The sequence below is a fragment of the Fundulus heteroclitus genome, unplaced genomic scaffold, assembly GCF_011125445.2.
Source record: "Fundulus heteroclitus isolate FHET01 unplaced genomic scaffold, MU-UCD_Fhet_4.1 scaffold_37, whole genome shotgun sequence".
Lineage (NCBI taxonomy): Eukaryota > Metazoa > Chordata > Actinopteri > Cyprinodontiformes > Fundulidae > Fundulus > Fundulus heteroclitus.
In genome coordinates, this window is record NW_023396781.1 from 369,613 (window position 1) to 391,224 (window position 21,612).

Genomic DNA, 21,612 nt, shown 5'->3' on the forward strand with positions numbered 1-21,612 from the left:
ACGGGCGCCGCCGTTTTGTTTTGCTGCTTCCGCCTTCAATCCCAGAGAGTGGTAGTACCGCAGATCGCCACTAGGAGGCGAGGAGCAACCAAGGAACCGGGATAGTGTGTTGTGTAAACGGTCGTCTTGGCTTGGGTAACTGATCCAAGCTCAGACTGGTCTCGGCTCGGCTCGGTTAAAAAAGTGTAGTGTAAACGGGCCTCATGTTCAAGCATAAGGGTGTCCACATTTGCTCTTGGCACCAGGACACCCTAGGCCGCAGTTCAATGATCAACTTTGTTGTCGTTTCATCTGATCTGCAGCTGCATGTCTTGGACACTCGAGTGAAGAGAGGAGCGGAGCTCTCCACCGACCACTACCTGGTGGTGAGTTGGCTCCGATGGTGGTGTAGGAAGCCGGTCAGACCTGGCTGGCCCAAACGTATTGTGAGGGTTTGCTGGGAACCTCTGGCAGAGTCCCCTGTGAGACAGAGCTTTAACTCCCACCTCCAGGAGAACTTTGAACACGTCCCGAGGGAGGCGGGGCTATTACATACTATTATATGATAAGGTTTTGTCAAATCCTGTCTCCTCCTCCTCGTCAGCTCTTCCGCCACACACCCACTTTCAAATCTGGAGCGGGTGGACACAGAGTAGCCTACACAACACATGGAGCAGACAGGAGCTGGATTCACGGCGAGGCGGCGACAGGTTAAAAGTAAAACATGTTTGCACGAGGCTCGGGAGAAAGAGGAGACGTGATATATGGACACATTTTCGCTTCATTGAAGTGGAGAACAAAAAAATGCTTGATTTTAGTCGAAGGGAAGGAATGTGGCCACATGGTAACTGGAAAAAACACAACAAACCTGAAGAGACACGTCGCAGTTCACCTCAAAGACATTGTGGTAAGTTAACAGAAAGATTGGTGGTGGTTGTTTATAATGTAACAATAAATCAACGGCTATAATGTCCCAATGATAAACTAACTAATGTTGGCTAACTTTCATAGCATTTAGTATCCAGGCTGGCTATGTTACGTTAGCTTCTTAGCACGTAGCGACCATAGCCACTTGTTGATAGAATTTGTCACGAACCAGAGACAGAGGGACCCAGTATTCAACCAGACAAGCAGAGGTTAGGTAAAAGATAATTTATTAACAAAATGCAAAAACCAAAACGGGCATCAAGCCAAAAATGGGAAGAATGCATCCAATAACTAAAAATAATAAAAAAGCAGTCACAGACAAAACTACATGCAAAAACAGGGGGCAGGCTAACTCAAATATCCAAAGGCAAAACAGGGTCAGAAGAACATGCAAACAGAGAGCATAGAAAGCTGAACTAGACTCACCACTGGGCACAGAAAAAACAATGATGTGGTAGATTGCAGGGGACAGAGGCAGGTATAAGTAAGGGAGTGATCAGGTGAATGGAGTGAAGCTAATTACTGGCATGGGTGGAGCTAATCAGGAACAGGGAGGTTCTTGGGAGTAAACTGAAGCTGATACGATGGTGATTAGAGAAGGGGAGTGGCAGGGTGGAAGAATGCTGGCAGGTGAACTGAATTAAGACTGGTGACAGAAATGGTCGGAGCAGGCCGGATAAACTAATAACATAAAACAAAATCAAACCACAATAAAACCCAACCTGTTCAAAAACTAAGACAAAACCTAAGACAGAAACTGAACTTAAGGCAGAAGAGTGAAGTAATTAATCAAATAACAAACATAAACCATAACCAAACCCAATGTATGACAGAATTGTATATGAAGCTAAATTTATGCTTGTCAGGATGCAGCTTGTAGGCTGCATGCTGAGCCTCCCTTCCCCTCTCTCTCTTCCCTGCGCAGCCTCATCGGTTCCACCTGTCAGGCTGCAATTATCTCTGATCTGTTGCCACCTGTGTTCACCTCTATTTATTCTCACCTCATTCTGTTCTCGTTGCCGGTCCGTAGTGTTCCTCTCCTGCTTAAGTTTCTGCCAGAACCCTGTGTCAGCTCAGTTTTTTGTTTCTGTCAGCCAGAAGACTTCACTTCAGCTTTGTTTTTTGTTTAGTCAGCCAGGAGACTTTCCTTCAGCTTTATTCCAGCCAGCCTCAACCCAAGACACTGTTCCGTCCTGCTCACAAGTTCTCAACTCCTGTTCTCAACTCCTGTGTCCCGTCCTGGTCTCAAGTCCTCGGCTCTGGTGTTCCGTCCTGGTCTCAAGTTCTCGGCTCCTGTGTTCCGTCCTGGTCTCAAGTTCTCGGCTCCTGTGTTCCGTCCTGGTCTCAAGTCCTCGGCTCCTGTGTTTCGTTCCTGGTCTCAAGTGCTCTGCCCTGGTCTCAAGTCTTCGGCTCCGGTGTTCCTTCCTGGTCAGTCTCTCCGCACTCCTCCTGTCGGCCAGCTTCTGCACCCTACATCTATGTCAGTAAAAAGACTCTGGTTCCTCTCGTCATCAATCATCCATCCTGTTCAATAAACTGACTTTAAGAACCAGCTCTGTGTGTGCGTGCTGTGTCCGGGTTCATCCTAAGACAAATCATGACAATGCTAACTTGGATATGTTATACTGGCCAGGCAACTATAGTTTCAGTTAAATTGCAAGTTTGATTAAAGCAGATGCTTTAGGTAATCTAGGAGCTGTAAGTGAACTATAGTTAACACAAAACACCTCGGCAGCTACACATGTATGCTAAATGCTAAAACAAACTGAAACAATTTATCAGGATAAGACAAAATAAAAATAATACGCCACACATAATTCAGAACAACTTTAATCTAGATGTTCATACACAAAATAGCCATTGCTAGGGGAACCACTGCAGGGATTGGGATGCAAACTCTCAATGTCTTTATTTGGTGACATAAAATGCTGCTCTGTTTATCTGCACATTACTATTACAAGGACATTTGATTTGAATTGGCATCAATATTAATACAACCAAAATGCATGCACATATAAAAATATCTGCAATTTATTCCTGCATAAAATGATAGTTAGGTTGTTTGTATGCGTTTGAAATGGATTGTCAATTGTAGTTTTTCAATTCAATTTCAATTCAATTTTATTTATATAGCGCCAAATCATGAAACATATCATCTCAAGGCACTTTACAAAATCAAGTTCAATCATATTATACAGATTGGGTCAGATTATACAGATTGGTCAAAAATGTCCTATATAAGGAAACCAGTTGATTGCATCAAAGTCCCGACAAGCAGCATTCACTCCTGGGGAAGCGTAGAGCCACCGGGAGAGTCGTCTGCATTGTACATGGCTTTGCTGCAATCCCTCATACTGAGCAAGCATGAAGCGACAGTGGGAAGAAAAACTCCCCATTAACGGGAAGGAAAACCTCCGGCAGAACCGGGCTCAGTATGAACGGTCATCTGCCTCGACCGACTGGGGTTACAGAAGACAGAGCAGAGACACAACAAGAGAGACAAAAAAGCACAGAAGCACACATTGATCTAGTAATCTGTTCTACATTAGATGGTAGTAGCGGGTGAGCCGTCTTCTCTGGATGATGTCACAGTTAACAGAACGCCAGACCAGGTGTACCTACTATGAAGAAAAAGAGAGAGAGCAAAAAGTTAAAAGCTGAAATGTCATTTCAATGTAATACAATGCAAAACTGGAGAACAGTAGACTGAAGAACAGTAGAAATCAGTAGAGTGAGAAAATTAGACCCTGATGTCCTCCAGCAGCCTAGGCCTATCACAGCACAACTATAGAGATAGCTCAGGGTATGAGCCACTCTAACTATAAGCTTTGTCAAAAAGGAAAGTTTTAAGATTAGTCTTAAAAATAGATAGGGTGTCTGCCTCACGGACCAAAACTGGGAGTTGGTTCCACAGGAGAGGAGCCTGATAGCTAAAGGATCTGCCTCCCATTCTACTTTTAGAGACTCTAGGAACCACCAGCAGACCTGCAGTCTGAGAGCGAAGTGCTCTGTTAGGAACATACGGGGTAATCAGAGCTCTGATATACGATGGAGCTTGATTATTAAGGGCTTTATACGTTAGAATGAGAATTTTAAATTCTATTCTTGATTTAACAGGAAGCCAATGAAGGGAAGCTAAAATTGGAGAAATATGATCCCTCTTGTTGATTTTCATCAGAACTCTTGCTGCAGCATTTTGGATCAGCTGAAGACTTCGAACTGCATTTTGTGGACTTCCTGATAGTAAAGAATTACAGTAGTCCAGCCTTGAAGTAACAAATGCATGGACTAGATTTTCAGCATCACCTCTGGACAGAATGTTTCTAATTTTGGCGATATTCCGGAGGTGAAAAAAGGAAACTCTGGAAACCTGTTTAATATGGGATTTAAATGACATGTCTTGGTCGAACACAACACCAAGATTTTTAACTTTATTACCAGAGGCCAAGTTAATGCCATCCAGAAATAAGTGATTGATTAAGAACTTTATTTTTTGAAGACTCTGGCCCAAAGATTACAACTTCTGTCTTGTCAGAATTTAAATGCAGGAAATTTAAAGTCATCCAGCTTTTGATGTCATCAAGACATGGCTGCAGTCGAAGTAACTGATTGGATTTATCAGGATTTATGGATAAATATAGCTGAGTGTCATCAGCATAACAGTGGAAATTAATCCCATGCTGTCTGATCATTTTGCCAATCGGAAGCATATATATAGTAAATAGAATTGGTCCAAGGTGACCCTAGAGTTTGAGGAAGATTTATTATTAACATGAACAAACTGGAATCTGTCCGACAGATAAGATTTAAACCAGCCTAATGCTTTTCCCTTAATCCCTACAGTATGCTCAAGTCTTTGTAGGAGAATATTGTGATCAACTGTATCAAATGCAGCACTGAGATCTAACAGGACAAGTATAGAAACAAGTCCATTATCTGAGGCCATGAGAATATCATTGGTGACCTTCACCAGAGCTGTTTCAGTGCTATGATGAGCTCTAAAGCCTGACTGAAACTCCTCAAGTAGGTCATTACTTTGTAAATGTTCACATAGTTGATTAGCAACTACTTTCTCAAGAATTTTAGATAAGAAAAGAAGATTAGATATAGGTCTGTAATTTACTAACTCATCTTGATCAAGAGATGGTTTATTTAGTAAAGGTTTAATGACAGCTACTTTAAAAGCCTGTGGTACATATCCATTTACCAAGGATAGATTAATCATGTCTAAAATAGGACCACTGATCAGAGGGAATACCTCCTTAAACAACTTGGTTGGGATTGGGTCTAACATACAGGTAGAAGGTTTAGATGAAGCTAAAATTTTAGATAGCTCAGAAAGCTCTACTGCTTTTAAACAGTTCAGACACTGCGCAGGTTCTAAGGATTCCTCCAATGCTGCCTCACTTACTGAGGACGAGGTAATCATGTTTGGAAGGATGCCAATTATTTTATTTTTAATGGAATCAATTTTATTTATGAAGAATCCCACAAAATCATTACTGCTAAGAGCTAAGGGAATGGATGGATCAACAGAGCTGTGGCTCTGGGTAAGTTTGGCAACTGTACTGAAGAGAAATCTAGGATTATTCTTATTCTCCTCAATTAATGATGAAAAATATGCTGCTCTAACTCTGCGAAGGGTCTTGTTATACAACAATAGACTGTTCTTCCAGATTAGGTAGGATTCCTCTTGGTGTGTAGAGCGCCATTTTCTCTCCAATTTCCTAACATTGTGCTTCAAGGAACGCAGCTCTGAATTAAACCAAGGAGCCAGCTTCCTGTGAATAATCACCTTCTTTTTCAAGGGAGCTACATTGTCTAATGCAGAACGCAATGACGAAGTCATACCGTTTACAAAGACATCTATTTGTGAATTGGAAGAAACAACATTGCTGCCATCTACAGGGCATTTCTGCAATACGGAGGATATTAAAAAGGGGACAGACTCTTTAAGACTTACAGAGACTTTACAGAGACTTACTTTTTTTAAGGAAAAAAACAGACCTATATGCTACTTATACACTTGGAACTCCTGTTATGCTGTGCATCTATTCTGACATTGTATTAATTTCTGTTCCAGATTGAAGATACACCACCAACAACAACCTACCCGCCACCCAGAAACAATGACAGGCCAGCTATACAAGCTTCCTTAATTGCCCACACCAAATACAAAGCTGACTCTCAGGACCAACGTTTCAAAGAGGAAGCCGTAGCACTGTGGATAGGCCGAACAGGCCTCCCTTCACGGACTGTGGAAAGTGAGGATTTTGTCAAGATGATGGATCAGATTGATAAAAGGCTCACTGTTCCAAAAAAATAAATGAAATTAAAAACATTGTGGACAAAGTATACCTGTCAGAAAAGGACAAATTCAAACAAAGACTGTCCGTGGCACGCAGAATACGCATTGCCTTAGATATTTGGACCAAAAAGGGTCTCACAGCTTCCTACCTTGCAATTAGTGCTTGTTATTTTAACTCAGACGACAATAAGGCAGAACACATACTCCTGAGCCTAAAGCAAATGGCTCAGCCACACACTGCTCATGCTATTGCGACTCTTGTGGAGGAGTGCACAACAGAATGGGGAATCCCAAAAGAAAAAGTCCTCACTATCATCACAGATAATGGGAGCAACATGGTTGCTTCTTTTCATCGCAACAGTGAGGAGGACAACAAATCCAGCTTTGAGGAGGACAGTCCCCACGATAGTGATGAAGAGGCAGAGGACCTTGATGTTGATGAAAGCATTGAAAGGTCAGTATGTGTGCATGATGTTTGCAGGGATTAGCACAACTTATCTCATTTTAAGGAAGCCTGATATACAATGTGATAAATAAAAAATCTTAGGTCATAGTGTGTTAGTATAATACAGGTGCTGCAGTAGATAGATAAGATTTCACTGTTTTGTATTCTAAAATGTCATCTGTAACCAGACATTTTAGTATTGTGTACACTCACCGGCCACTTTATTAGGTACACCTGTCCAACTGCTCGTTAACACTTAATTTCTAAGCAGCCAATCACATGGCGGCAACTCAGTGCATTTAGGCATGTAGACATGGTCAAGAGAATCTCCTGCAGTTCAAACCGAGCATCAGTATGGGGAAGAAAGGTGATTTGAGTGACTTTGAACGTGGCATGATTGTTGGTGCCAGAAGGGCTGGTCTGAGTATTTCAGAAACTACTAATCTACTGGGATTTTCACGCACAACCATCTCTAGGGTTTACAGAGAATGGTCCGAAAAAGAAAAAACATCCAGTGAGCGGCAGTTCTGTGGGCGGAAATGCCTTGTTGATGCCAGAGGTCAGAGGAGAATTGCCAGACTGGTTCGAGCTGATAGAAGGGCAGCAGTGACTCAAATAATCACCCGTTACAACCAAGGTGGGCAGAGGAGCATCTCTGAACGCACAGTACGTCGAACTTTGAGGCAGATGGGCTACAGCAGCAGAAGACCACATCGGGTGCCACTCCTTTCAGCTAAGAACAGGAAACTGAGGCTACAATTTGCACAAGCTCATCGAAATTGGACAATAGAAGATTGGAAAAACGTTGCCTGGTCTGATGAGTCTCGATTTCTGCTGCGACAGTCGGATGGTAGGGTCAGAATTTGGCGTCTACAACATAAAAGCATGGATCCATCCTGCCTTGTATCAACGGTTCAGGCTGGTGGTGGTGGTGTCATGGTGTGGGGAATATTTTCTTGGCACTCTTTGGGCCCCTTGGTACCAATTGAGCATTGTTGCAACGCCACAGCCTACCTGAGTATTGTTGCTGACCATGTCCATCCCTTTATGACCACAATGTACCCAACCCATGATGGCTACTTTCAGCAGGATAATGCGCCATGTCATAAAGCTGGAATCATCTCAGACTGGTTTCTTGAACATGACAATGAGTTTGCTGTACTCAAATGGCCTCCACAGTCACCAGATCTCAATCCAATAGAGCATCTTTGGGATGTGGTGGAACGGGAGATTCGCATCATGGATGTGCAGCCGACAAATCTGCGGCAACTGTGTGATGCCATCATGTCAATATGGACCAAACTCCCTGCGGAATGCTTCCAGCACCTTGTTGAATCTATGGCACGAAGAATTGAGGCAATTCTCAAGGCAAAAGGGGGTCCAACCCGTTACTAGCATGGGGTACCTAATAAAGTGGCCGGTGAGTGTATGAGTGATAAGTATATGCTAATGCTATGTTCCACTTTCTTTTCAATAGGTATGGAACATGGGAGAGGACACCCTGCGTGGTCCATACCCTTCAGCTTGTCATCAACATGATCCAGAAGGAGCCTGCAATAAAGAAACCGCTGGACAAACTCAGGCACCTGGTGAGGCTATTCCGCAAGTCATCTGTTGCCATAGAGCGGTTACTGGGAAAGTGTGGACTCACCCTCACCAGTGACTGTCCAACCGCATGGTCAAGGACTTATTCAATGCTGTCTCGTGCTCTTGAAGTGAAGGACCATGTTGCATCGGTAGCTGAGAGCATGAACTGGGAGAGCCTGCAACCCAGCGAGTGGCAGAAGCTGGCAATCCTCAAGGACTTGCTGCTTCCATTTGCAGAACACACAAAGGTACTTGAAACCGACACCAATTCCCCATCCCTCGTTGTGCCTGCGTTGTTGGACTTGAGAGGTCACCTCTCCGAGTTCTCCCGATGCCAGAGCTACAAGGATGCAGCTACACTAGCACAGAAGATGAGTGCAAATATGGAGCTACGCTTTGGCCTTTTCCTTGATGTCACAGATGACAGGTTCTCTCCTCTTGCTGCAGCTGCATGTTTAGTTGACCCCAGGGTGTCAGCAGATGTCCTTCTTCAGAATGAGAATGTGCGGAGTCAGGTTAGAGGACAGCACAGGGAATTGTGAGATCCCAATTACATTATCTGGACACAGTGATGCCGCACAATTTCAGAAAATGGTCAGCGACTTATAACAAATCCCACCCACCTGGGCAATGTATTATTTGTCCTATTTCCATTATTGGGACAAGCTGATGTGGGACATCAGTTTGTCCCACTGATTCAGAAACGATTCAGAAACATTAAAATAATTAATAGACTTAAAAACAGCTTCTTTCCCATAGGTGTGAAGGTGTAATAAGAATCCAAAAAGAAACTGACCTCCAAGGCTTATTGAATAAGGAAACATTGAAGTGATGAGGTTCCAGCACTTTTATTGAGATACAGAGCAGAGATCACATAGATCAGAGAATCCCAAAGTGTGGTGTGCGCTGTTATGGGAGTTCTGAACAGATAACTGTCCTCCCTGAGTTACTGAAGAAGGAGATCGGTGGAGTGATATAGTTCCAGCACTTTTATTGAGAAACAGAGCAGAGATCACATAGATGGAAAGTAATCGCACCCCACGGTTCCGCTGCGGTCTGCGTCTGCCCTGTCTCTGCCTGCCTCGCTTTTCGGGCTTCCCCTAATACTGCACCGTGGCCTTGGTTTGAGATATAACAAAGATAATCATTCTACGCAGCATTCAGCCTTGCACTCGGCAAACAGTGGAACTTATACACAGACATCAGGTCTCCAGGCCTCCTATGTCCGAGTGGTGTGAGGCCATAGTGACTTCAGAATAATAATTCTTATAACATTCCTCTCTTTTTTTTTTGTTGTTGTTTTTTTTTTTGATGATGCAGTGCTGGAACTTTTATTACAGATCAACATGACTGCTTCATAGAGCTTTAACACACAATATCAAAGGTTTAGCTTTTATCTACAATTTAGGGTTCATCTAATTAGGTAAGGCCTGTTTTAGGTACCTATGCACACATTATTTTAAAATTACATTAGACTAGGTAAGCTAAAACCTGTTCAGTAACCAAGGTCGAATCCGTCTACTCTTCCCCAACCCTGTCAAACCCCACTTGGTTCTCCTTTCTCCATTCCCATGGACAATCACCCATCACTTTCATACCTTACAAATCCAGGAGTGCCAGTGTGGGGTATCAGAGGGCAGGCTGGGCCTTTCAATCACCAGAAAACTTAATCTTCTCTAAAGGATGATAAAAACTGATGTGACCCCAGGTGAAATCACGCTCTCAGCCAATCTGAGCGAGAAGTACCTGTATTGAAGCTAGGAGTTACCATTACCAGCTAATATTAAAGGATCTTTAGAACCAATCAGATCCTGGTTCTTCCTATATCAAATCAAAAGGTGCATAAACCATAGATCTTTGTGTGTCTGAAGCAAACAGTTTCCATTTTTCCCATAAACCCATATTGATCAACATGATGTAACATTTAAAGTGTAGATCTCATAACACAAAAAAATCAAACATGTGAGTCAGTGGAACAGAGCAGTTAAACAAACAGCAACACAATATGAGAAGAGTCCTAAACGTCAAGAATGCAAAGTTAAGGAAGCCTTCAGGCCTTTCATGGCACAAGGCAGAAAATAATCTAATCGCGCTTAGGGTCTCTTCAGGCAACTCCTCCCGTTGAAGAATAAGGAATCAGAGTTCTCTGGCTTCTTCATCCCCAGTCCTCTTCTTGGTTCCCCCTCACAGGCTGGACGATTGAGCTGGATGGTAATAAGCGTTCAGTTCTGGATGGGGCACTTAGCATTTTATTTTGCATTTCTCTCTAATAAAACACTTTGTGAAGATGGTCTGCAGACACGAGTCCTTGTTTCCACTGGGGAACAGAAACAAGGTGTAATTAGTGTTCTTATCAAAAACCCCATTCATGTGTCATTTATTAAAACGTCCTCCAAGCAATTTCACATTCAAGATATTTCTGTGCACAATTATTTAGCTCCCAGAATTCTACAATTTAATTATTAGTTAAAAGAGTAATCTTTAAGTTCAAATGTATCTGCAGTAAATTCACAGTAATTCTTAACAGAATGCTTTCAATGTGTGTCTTAACTGTTGTCTGACAGTTGAAGTTCTCTGCAACATAATTTCATCAACATATTCGTTTCATGTCACTTCCCGTTTTATTTAAAAAACCCAACTGAGAATAAGAAAGCCTTTCCATGTGAAAGCCTTTTCCCTCTCTCTCTCTCTCTCTCTCTCTCTCTCTTTTTTTTAAGAAAGGGAGGTGCTGTTCTGCACAGAAAAGACAAAATATTTATACCATGCTGTTACCGTTCAAGGTTGCCAAGGTTCTACAAAACAAAGCAGTAAGCAGGAGAGAACAGGAGCTTTTTGAAAACATTCTAACATTGTTGAACAACCAAAGCTACTTAAGCAAATTAGAATTAGTTCCCAAATTAATCCTAAAATAAAGTAAACCTTATATTGTGTACATTGTCATTATTTATTTATTTATCTTCTTAAACTGAGGATTAAGGACTTTGACTTCAGAATAATAATTCTTATAACAGCGCACACCTGGGGGTGCACGAGCTGCCACTGCGGGGTGTGCGAGCTGAAAACTGTAATGGTGGTGTTTGACGCTGTTTTTCTCCCACACCATAAAGATGTGTAAATAAACCTTTCCTTTGTAAAGATTACAATCAAAAACTGTAAATTTAATCAATAAACAAAATGTATTGAAATGATCCATATTCGACTTTATTCCTGTCAGGGTTCTCTGTGTTTTGGCTGCTCTAACTCTACTCCTCAGGTGTGTCTAGTTGGCTGAGGAGGCGTGGTCCACACCTGCAGCTCGTTGCAGGCGGCTTCCTCTGGCGTCTTAAGCAGAGCGCTGACAGATGGAAGACGCCGGAGCCTTAACCAGTCGTGGTACGACGTGGCCTCAGTCCCAACTCTCGGAGACCAGCTTGTGAGTTTTTTTGTTACTCTTCATTTTTGGATTAATTTTTGAACCTCTCTGTTGCTTCAGATTTTGGTGCTTGGATGCACTCACCTGTCTTGACGTCTCGTCCGAAGAAACAGACCAGCGGAACCTGCCTGCTCAGATTTTGCTCTGGCGCTCCCCTCATACTTCCTGGAAGTTACCCAGCGAGGCCTGAGATCCCCTCTCCCGGGTTCTGTTGGTTCTGTGTTCACTCTGGTCAATCCATCTGTCAACCGTTGCCGACGAGGCTCGCTCAGGATTCCTCGCCAGCTACATCAGCCGCCCTCAGCCACTAGCCGCCTATCTCCAGCAGAGTAGTATCATAGAGTTCTCCTGACGCTACTTCTTCCCGGTTAGGTCCGCCCAGCCTAATGGTAAGCAGCGCTACTTCTAGCAATTCTCCGGGTTCTTCCTTCAGAGTACTCACTCACTCTCTCTTGCAGACTTTCCAGCCGTGACGTTCTGACCCAGCCGATTCACCTGTAGTTCCGTCCGTAGACCTGCCTGTTTTCCAAATAAAATATCTTAAAACTGTGCATTGCCTCCCGTTCGTATCTGCATGTGGACTCGTCACCTGAAAACCATGACAGAAGAAGGCTCCGGCCACCAAAGTCCAGCGGATACGTTCGGGCGGCAGATAGCCGCACAGCAGGAACAGATGCAGTTGTTAGGTTTTGCCGTCAACTCTACTCAGGAACAGCTTCAGAGATTAGCCGCTCAGGTTACCCAGCTTGTGGACACTGTCACTTCCGCGATGACGTCGCCTGTCACTCAAGATCTCGTGACCCCGCCTTCCGACGCTCAGAGCATGGAGAATCAGATTTGGACTCCACCACTTGAGGGCGCGTCACCTTGTCCGGAGAAATTCTCCGGTGACAGTGGGAGTTGCGGTGGTTTTCTTTTCCAGTGTAAACTGGTGTTTAACCGTTCCCCTCAGACATTCGCCTCTGATGAGGTAAGAATATCTTACGTCTTACGTCTACTAACGGGCAAGGCTCTTAGGTGGGCCGAGGCTCGATTCCCTGATTGTCAGTCGTTTGGAATTACTTTTTAGGACTTCGTTGCTGAATTTAAAACAATTTTCTCACCTGAGTTAGATTCGGCACAACAGTCTCGTCATCTCCTCACTTTGAAACAGCGCGGTCGACGCGTATCTGATTTTTCTGTGGAGTTTCGCACGTTTGCCGCTGCTGCGGGTTGGCAGCCGAGGCCGTTAAAGGCAGTATTTTTTCAGGCTCTTGATGAGTCGTTAAAGGATGAGTTAGCCCGGGTTGAGGAACCTGAGGATTTTGAGGAGTTTGTAGCATTAGCTATCCGTTTGGATTCTCGATTACGCAGCCGAACCCGTTTTAGATCAAACCAGACTTTGCAATCATCCACCTCTTCGACACTTATTCAAAGGGAATCCCGTTCCAGTACACCGCCTCCTGAACCCATGCAGTTGGGGCAGGTTGGTCTTTCCAATAAGGAACGTCAGCAGCGTTTCTCGGGAAACTTGTGTCTTTATTGTGGAGGTGAGGATCATTACCTCAGAGATTGTCCTGTTCGGCCAAAAGACCGAGTCCGCCGCTCATAACGGGGGGAACGGTGGACAGGTTGGGATCTATTCCCCGGGTAGCTGTTAAGGCGTCATCTGTTTCTCGTTTATGTTTGCCAGTTACTTTAATGTTCGACCAGGATAGTTTTGATGTTTCGGCTCTAGTAGATTCAGGCTCTGATTTTAATCTCATAGACCAAGCTGTAGTGGACCAGCTTCGAGTGCCTGTCGATCCTTTACCCGAGCCTCTCCAGGTCTCGTCTTTAGATGGACAGAGGTTGACTCTGATCACCCATCGCACCCGACCACTCGTAGTGATAGTTTCCGGTAACCATCGGGAACAGCTTTCATTCTTTGTCTTCCCGGTTAAGCGTTCACCCGTGGTTTTGGGGTTAGCCTGGTTAAAGGTCCATAACCCGCAGTTTAACTGGGCTGAGTCCCGACTGGAATCATGGTCTCCAACTTGTCATTCCCGTTGCTTACAGTCCGCTCGGCCCGTAGCCGTTTCCTCTACTACCTTGACAGATTCCGGAGACATGATTGACCTCTCTCGCGTTCCAGAGGAATATCATGACTTACGGCAGGTGTTTAGTAAGACTCAGGCTTGTTCACTTCCCCCACATCGACCTTACGACTGCGCGATTGACTTGTTGCCTGGGACCCCACTGCCGGTGAGTCGGCTCTATAACATCTCTAGGTCAGAACGTCAATCGCTCGAGAAGTACATAAGTGAGTCTTTGGCCACAGGGTTAATTCGTCCTTCTTCCTCCCCATTAGGCGCCGGATTCTTTTTTGTTGGCAAGAAGGACGGGACCCTTCGACCCTGTATTGATTATTGTCACAGGGACGACCTTGAGCGGTTGGGTTTTTGTTCAGTGAGACAGAGTCTTGAACCAGAGTCAGGTGGAGAACAGCAGCAGTTTATTTTTTCCACTCAGCATCCACACAACACTGTCCTTCACAGCTGACACTGCAGTCTTAAATAGTCCCAGCTGTGACGGACCAAACCATATTAAATTGACAGGGGAATCTCTTAATCAATCTCCACCAATTTACATAAAATACATTTTATTAAATACCATACTTCTATTTACTTTTTATAAATATTTTTCCATTTTATCATTACACCTTAAATAAACACCACAAAAACCCCCAACAATTCCCCCCTAGTCTCCTCAATGGCCTCTCCCAAAGCTATATATGGCGTCTGGACCCCCGGGGTAGAATTTGTCCAAACACCCTGGAGAGGACACAGAAAAGACAGGTGAGTCACTTTACCACAGCACTCCTCACTCAACAGAGTATGCACACATTCGCTTAGTTTTTCCTCACCATTAGCTCATTGCTCTGTGGTAATCATTATGCTCCTCCACAGGCACCAGCAACCAACCTCACTCATCAATGAGGAGCAGCTGTGCAGAGCCCAAAACAAAGGCCACATACCAATCGCCAAAATGCTCAATAAATATAATTAAAACTTCTTGTGTGCAAACTTATTGCTGTGCAAATCTCTGCTTAAAGTGCGAATGCTAAATAAAGTGTTTGTTAATACAGTGCAGAAATACCTTATAAGTGCCATACAGTACTATATATGTAAAATAGTCCCAGTAATGAAGATCTCTTCATTACATTTCCTCCCTCCTCTCTTAAAAGCACAGTACCTCAGTCCTCCGACATTCTGGATAAACAGTCAGCAACCACATTAGCCTTCCCTGGCTTGTACTGCACCGTGAAATCAAATGGCTGCAGTGCCAAGTACCATCCAGCGATGCGGGCGTTGGCATCCCTCATTTTTCTCAACCACTGGAGGGCACGATGGTCAGTCTCTAAAATAAAGTGACGTCCCAAAAGATAGTACCTTAGAGCCTCGATAGCCCATTTCATGGCCAAACACTCCTTTTCCACTGTTGAATATCTTGTCTCCCTGTCAAGCAGCTTCCGACTCAGAAACACCACAGGTCTTCTTTCACCGTCCACCTCTTGTTGAAGAACGGCTCCAAGCCCCACTCCTGAAGCGTCTGTTTGTAAGATGAATGGCTTAGTGAAGTCTGGTGTGTGTAAAACTGGATGAGTACATACTGCTTGCTTGAGATCCTTAAACGCTCGATCACAGTCTTCCCTCCAGCACACTTTGTTGGGGGCTGCACCCTTTGTTAGATTGTTCAGTACAGCTGATCGCTCTGCAAAAGAAGGTATGAATTTCCGGTACCAACCCACTAAACCAAGAAATCCTCTCACCTTCTTCTTGGTCGTTGGAACTGGGAAGGAATGTATTGCGTCCATCTTCCCCACTTGAGGCTTTATTTTCCCAAACCCAATGACAAAACCCAAATACTCCACTTCTCTCTTAGCTACATTACACTTCTTTGGGTTAACAGTCAGTCCAGCCAACCTGATGCGGTGTAGCACCTCCTGCAGGTGAGTCAGATGCTCCTCCCAAGACCGGCTATACACCACAACATCATCTAAATATGCTGCAGAAAATGCTGAAACATCTCTCAGTACATGATCCATTAAACGTTGGAATGTTGCGGGCGCACCCTGGAGCCCAAATGGCATGACTCTAAATTGGTACATACCAAAAGGAGTTTTGAAGGCCGTCAGCTCTCTCGCTTCTGGTGCCAAAGCCACTTGCCAGTATCCTTTGCACAGATCCAGCGTTGTGATGTAACTTGCCGAACCGACTTTCTCCAGTAAGTCGTCCACCCTGGGCATCGGGTACGGGTCAAAGTTGGACACAGCATTTAAATGTCTAAAATCTATACAAAATCTCAGGGAGGCGTCTTTCTTTGGCACCAGCACAATCGGGCTGCACCACTCACTCCTAGACTCTTCAATTATTCCCAACTCCAACATCAGCTTTATTTCTTTTTCCAGTACCGGAACCAAACGTTCTGGTATGCGATAGCTCTTTTGCCGACTCGGTGCATCTTCTTTCAGCCGAATCTTATGTTGGACCAGTGATGTAAATCCTGGAACTTCTTTAAAGAGCTGAGGGTCCAAGAACGGTTTGATTTTTTCCTGCTCAGTAGGAGACAGATGAGAAACGTCAACCAAAGCACAGTCTGACATGCTAGTTGGGAGAAATTTTTCGGTCACTTCCTCATCCTTAACTGCTCTCACAAATAACTCCTGGTGCACAGGCTCTTGTCGGCTGTGAAACTCTTTCAACAAGTTGACATGAAAAGTCTGATGCTTTTTAGCTCTTTCCGGCATGTACAGTTCATAAACCACTTTACTCACTTGTTTGGTGATCTCATATGGTCCATGCCATTTTGTCAGCAGCTTGTTGTCACTGGTAGGCAACAGTAACAGAACCTTCTGTCCTGGCAAGAAGACTCTGTCTCTGGCCTTCTGATCGTACCATGTCTTTTGATGTTGTTGAGCTGCTTTCAGGTTGTCCTGTGCAAAAGAGGCCATTTCCTGCAACCGCTCTCTCATGTTAATGACGTATGCTGCAATGTTTTCACCCTCTGGCTTAGCGTCTTCCCAACAGTCCTTCAGTAGATCCAGCGGACCTCTCACTTGGCGGCCATACAATAACTCAAAGGGTGAAAAACCTGTAGACACTTGTGGAACCTCCCGGTAAGCAAATAACAGGTACGGCAGCCATTGGTCCCAGTCGGCACCTGTGTCAGAGACAAACTTGCGCAGCATATTTTTAAGAGTCTGATTATATCTTTCCACTAACCCGTCCGTCTGGGGGTGGTAAGGGGTGGTCTTAAGTCCTTTAATCCCTAATAATTTATAAACCTGCTGCAAAAGTTTGGACAAAAAATTTGTTCCACAATCTGTGAGAATTTCTCTTGGTATTCCTACTCTAGAGAACAACTGCAGAAGACAGTTAGCAACATGTCGGGCTTTAATGGATCTGAGAGGAAAAGCCTCAGGGTACCGTGTCGCATAGTCACATATCACCAATATGTAACGGCAACCTGTAGAGCTCCTCTCTAATGGACCCACAATATCCATGCCTAGCCTCTCAAACGGTGTTTCAATAATTGGCAGCGGCTGTAGGTGGGCTCGGGTTACTCGTCTGCCAGAAGTCAACTGACATTTTCCACAGGAACTACAAAATTTTGAAATCTGGGTATACATTCCCGGCCAGACAAAACGGCTACTGATTCTACTCAGCGTCTTATGAAAAGCCATATGACCTGCCCATGGAATTGAGTGGCCCAGCTCCATGACTTTGTACCTGAACTGTTGTGGAAGGGCTAATGCGTCACCCTGTCCCTTCTTCTGATACAAAATGCCTCCTTTAATAATGTAAACTGCATCTTCCACGAAGTCTAATCGGCGCTGATGAGTTCCCCCCCCAGTTACTTTTTCAAACCACGGTTTTAAAGTAGGATCATCTCTCTGGAGTGCACCTACATCTGAGGGAATGTCAAACTCCAACAAGTTATTTGGCTTAGACAGCTGTCCTATCCCTTCATCACCTGAGCCTTTGAATTTCTCCATTCTTTTCTGAGCTCTTGACTTTTTAGTTTTTCCCGGCTCTATTTCCAGAGACTCCCCATAAAAAGGCAGCTCTTCAAACACAGTCTTTGCACTTTGAGCTCTTGTGACTATATTACAAGGTTTCAGTGATTCTACTGGTATATCAGATTTTGGGCATAAATCCTGGGCCTCTCTGTTGGTAAGCCCTTTGGGTTCATATTCTGACTGGTGAATCAGGTCAAAAAGAGTGGGGATATCATTACCAAGTATAACGGAGTACGGCAAAGAGGGAACTACAGCTACATGTACCAAGTATGTTTGACCTCCCACTGTCAAATACACCTCAGCACTTGGGTAGACATGTTCATCTCCATGTACACATTTTATCTTAACCCCCACCCCACTTAGCTTTTCTTCAGAGATTAAGCTAGCATGCACTAGAGACTGGAAGCACCCAGAATCAAGCAAAGCTTCTTCTTTTTGCCCATTCACTAGAACAGAAACTGTACAAACCTTCTTTTGCACAGCCTCAATAGCTGGTCTTGGCACTGAACACAAAAGTGATGGCTTTGATTTAAGGGCGGGGCAAAAATGTTGCGTATGGCCAAAGCCATTACAATTGTAACATCTAATATCTTGCGCAGAAGACTTGTGAAATGACTTTTTTACATTAGGAGGTCTTTGAGAAGGGAGCTGCTTTGAACTAGAAAAATTTCTAGCCTGACTTTGACCAGAGCCCTGTTCACCCCCAGTGGACTTACTTGATGGGGCATAGTGAGTCTCTCGGCCAAAATAGGTGCTCTTGCTCCCCTTCCTGGCTGACGTGAAGACCTCTGCAAGAGTAGCTGCTTCTTTTGCCGTCTTCGGGTCGCGCTCACGGATCCAGATCTCCAACTCTGGATTAACCATTCTTAAAAACTGCTCCAGAATTATCTGCTCGGATATTTCTTGCACAGTACATTTATCAGGTTTAATCCATCTTGAAAACAAGTCTTTTAATCGCACATAAAGTTCACGTGGCGTCTCACCTGCTTCAATCTTCAGGCATCTGAAGCGGCGTCGATACGTATCAGCAGTGATTTCATATTTTGCCAGAATTGCCTCTTTCACTTTTTCATAGTCCTCAGAGTCAGCCATATCCATTAGAACATAGGCTGTGCGGGCCTTACCGGTCAACAAAGGGACCAGACGAACCGCCCACTCATCTCTAGCCCAGCGACACACCTGGGCCATCCTCTCGAACGTCGTCAGGAAATGCTCAATGTCATCATCCGTGGATAAGGGAAGAAACTTTGGTTCAATTATGGTCCTGGAACCACGAGCCAGCTGGACATCACCACCATCTGATTCTTCTGTAGGTGCTTCAGATGTCGTGGGTTGAAGATGTGCTTCTGATACATCAGATTTTCCAAGTACAGCATGCACTTGAAGCTGCATTTGTTGGAATTGATGCTGTATGCTTTTCCACTTCTGCTCCTGGCGGGAAAAATCTTTATCAATCTTCAGGTCTCTAGCCACTTGAGACCGCATCATAGATTTCACCATCACCGCCAGTTCCTCCAACTTATCTTCAGGGTTGGTTGTTGCCATTGTCTCCATTTCAGAGGAAGCTCCAGCTCCTTCCTCAGGCTCTCCCTCTTGGGCTGGCTTTTTTCCTCCTCTGGTCATCATCTTCTCTGGCATGAACATCCCACTCCTGACACCACTTGTCACAGGGACGACATTGAGCGGTTGGGTTTTTGTTCAGTGAGACAGAGTCTTGAACCAGAGTCAGGTGGAGAACAGCAGCAGTTTATTTTTTCCACTCAGCATCCACACAACACTGTCCTTCACAGCTGACACTGCAGTCTTAAATAGTCCCAGCTGTGACGGACCAAACCATATTAAATTGACAGGGGAATCTCTTAATCAATCTCCACCAATTTACATAAAATACATTTTATTAAATACCATACTTCTATTTACTTTTTATAAATATTTTTCCATTTTATCATTACACCTTAAATAAACACCACAAAAACCCCCAACAATTCCCCCCTAGTCTCCTCAATGGCCTCTCCCAAAGCTATATATGGCGTCTGGACCCCCGGGGTAGAATTTGTCCAAACACCCTGGAGAGGACACAGAAAAGACAGGTGAGTCACTTTACCACAGCACTCCTCACTCAACAGAGTATGCACACATTCGCTTAGTTTTTCCTCACCATTAGCTCATTGCTCTGTGGTAATCATTATGCTCCTCCACAGGCACCAGCAACCAACCTCACTCATCAATGAGGAGCAGCTGTGCAGAGCCCAAAACAAAGGCCACATACCAATCGCCAAAATGCTCAATAAATATAATTAAAACTTCTTGTGTGCAAACTTATTGCTGTGCAAATCTCTGCTTAAAGTGCGAATGCTAAATAAAGTGTTTGTTAATACAGTGCAGAAATACCTTTTAAGTGCCATACAGTACTATATATGTAAAATAGTCCCAGTAATGAAGATCTCTTCATTACAATTATCGAGGGCTAAACCAAATAACCGTGAAGAATAAGTACCGGCTTCCTCTATTATCTTCAGCCCTCGAGCCAGTCCAGAATGCCAAGATCTTTACTAAGCTTGATCTGCGCAACGCTTATCATTTGGTTCGGGTGAGACAGGGGGATGAGTGGAAGACGGCTTTTAAGACTCCGTTAGGTCACTTCGAGTACCTAGTCATGCCCTTTGGTTTGTGTAATGCCCCGGCAGTTTTTCAGGCATTGGTTAATGATGTCCTGCGGGACTTTCTGAATGTTTTTGTTTTTGTCTATTTAGATGACATCCTGATTTACTCTCGTGACCTAGAACAACACAAGCAACATGTGCGACTTGTTCTCCAGCGATTACTAGAGAATCGCTTGTTTGTAAAAGCCGAGAAGTGTGACTTCCACCAGACTTCAGTTTCGTTCCTAGGTCTTGTTTTAGAAGGCGGTCAAGTGAGGTCAGACCCAGAGAAGATAAGGGCGGTAACGGAGTGGCCGGTTCCTGAGTCACGTAAACAGCTACAACGTTTCCTAGGTTTCGCTAATTTCTATAGGCGTTTTATCAGGAACTATAGCCAGATAGCCTCCCCGTTACATGCTCTTACTTCCACCAAGGTCCCATTCATCTGGAGTCCTGAGGCAGATGAGGCATTTAATCAACTTAAGTCCCGTTTTTCCCAGGCTCCCATACTCGTTCACCCTGATCCTGCCAAGCAGTTCACCCTTGAGATAGACGCTTCCAATACAGGTGTGGGAGCGGTCTTGTCTCAACAGTCTGAGGTAGATAATAAGTTACACCCTTGTGCCTTCTTCTCCCGTCGTTTGTCCCCTGCTGAGCAGAACTATGATGTAGGCGATCGAGAACTTCTAGCCATTAAGTTAGCATTGGAAGAGTGGCGGCACTGGCTTGAGGGATCCGAGCAGCCCATCATAATATGGACAGATCACAAAAACCTCTCCTATCTGCAGTCACCCCGTAGACTCAACTCAAGACAAGCCCGTTGGTCTTTGTTTTTCTCTCGTTTTAACCTCACCATAACCTACAGACCGGGCTCCAGAAACGTCAAGCCAGATGCTCTATCTTGTCAATTTGCCTCGTTCGAACAAGAGAAGGAGCCGGAACTTATTCTTCCTCCCACATGTACTGTTGGTGGTCTGCATTGGGATCTGGAGGACAGGATCAACCAGGCCCAACTATTAGATCTGGATCCTGGAACGGGTCCACCAGGACTAAAGTATTTTTCCCCAGTCTGTTCGCCCTGAGGTTTTACGCTGGTGTCACGATGCTAAGTTTTCTGCCCATCCGGGTATTTATAGAACCCAGTCTCAGGTGTCCCGGCGATTCTGGTGGCCGTCATGGACCAGAGATGTCAGAGACTATGTTCTAGCCTGTCCTGTCTGCGCCCAGAATAAGTCTTCTAACCAGCCACCTTCTGGGTTGCTGAATCCTTTT

The 21,612-nt window shown here is 44.4% G+C and overlaps 2 protein-coding genes and 2 long non-coding RNA genes across 4 annotated transcripts in view; 3 read left to right on the forward strand and 1 right to left on the reverse strand.

Annotated features, from left to right (window-relative positions):
• Positions 1-8,788, forward strand: part of LOC118560024 — a 36,735-nt gene extending 27,947 nt beyond the window's left edge. Inside the window, exons 2-3 of the mRNA XM_036130641.1 lie at positions 5,990-6,668; positions 8,137-8,788. Coding sequence (XP_035986534.1) covers positions 6,436-6,668; positions 8,137-8,788 — 885 coding nt within the window. The 5' untranslated portion in view covers positions 5,990-6,435. The remainder of the gene's footprint in view (positions 1-5,989; positions 6,669-8,136) is intronic.
• A 5,465-nt stretch (positions 8,789-14,253) lies between these two features.
• Positions 14,254-14,690, forward strand: LOC118560050. Its single transcript, XR_004929038.1, has 2 exons — positions 14,254-14,474; positions 14,586-14,690. It is a non-coding gene; the product is annotated as an uncharacterized LOC118560050 (long non-coding RNA).
• Positions 14,691-16,896: 2,206 nt separating this feature from the next.
• Positions 16,897-19,243, reverse strand: LOC118560025. The gene is made up of 3 exons (XM_036130642.1): positions 18,682-19,243; positions 17,880-18,600; positions 16,897-16,909 (listed from the first exon to the last, which is right to left on the reverse strand). Exons 1-3 carry the CDS (start codon positions 19,241-19,243, stop codon positions 16,897-16,899), a joined length of 1,296 nt encoding a protein of 431 aa, XP_035986535.1.
• A 324-nt stretch (positions 19,244-19,567) lies between these two features.
• LOC118560051 lies at positions 19,568-20,004 on the forward strand. Its single transcript, XR_004929039.1, has 2 exons — positions 19,568-19,788; positions 19,900-20,004. It is a non-coding gene; the product is annotated as an uncharacterized LOC118560051 (long non-coding RNA).
• The last annotated feature ends 1,608 nt before the right edge of the window (positions 20,005-21,612 follow it).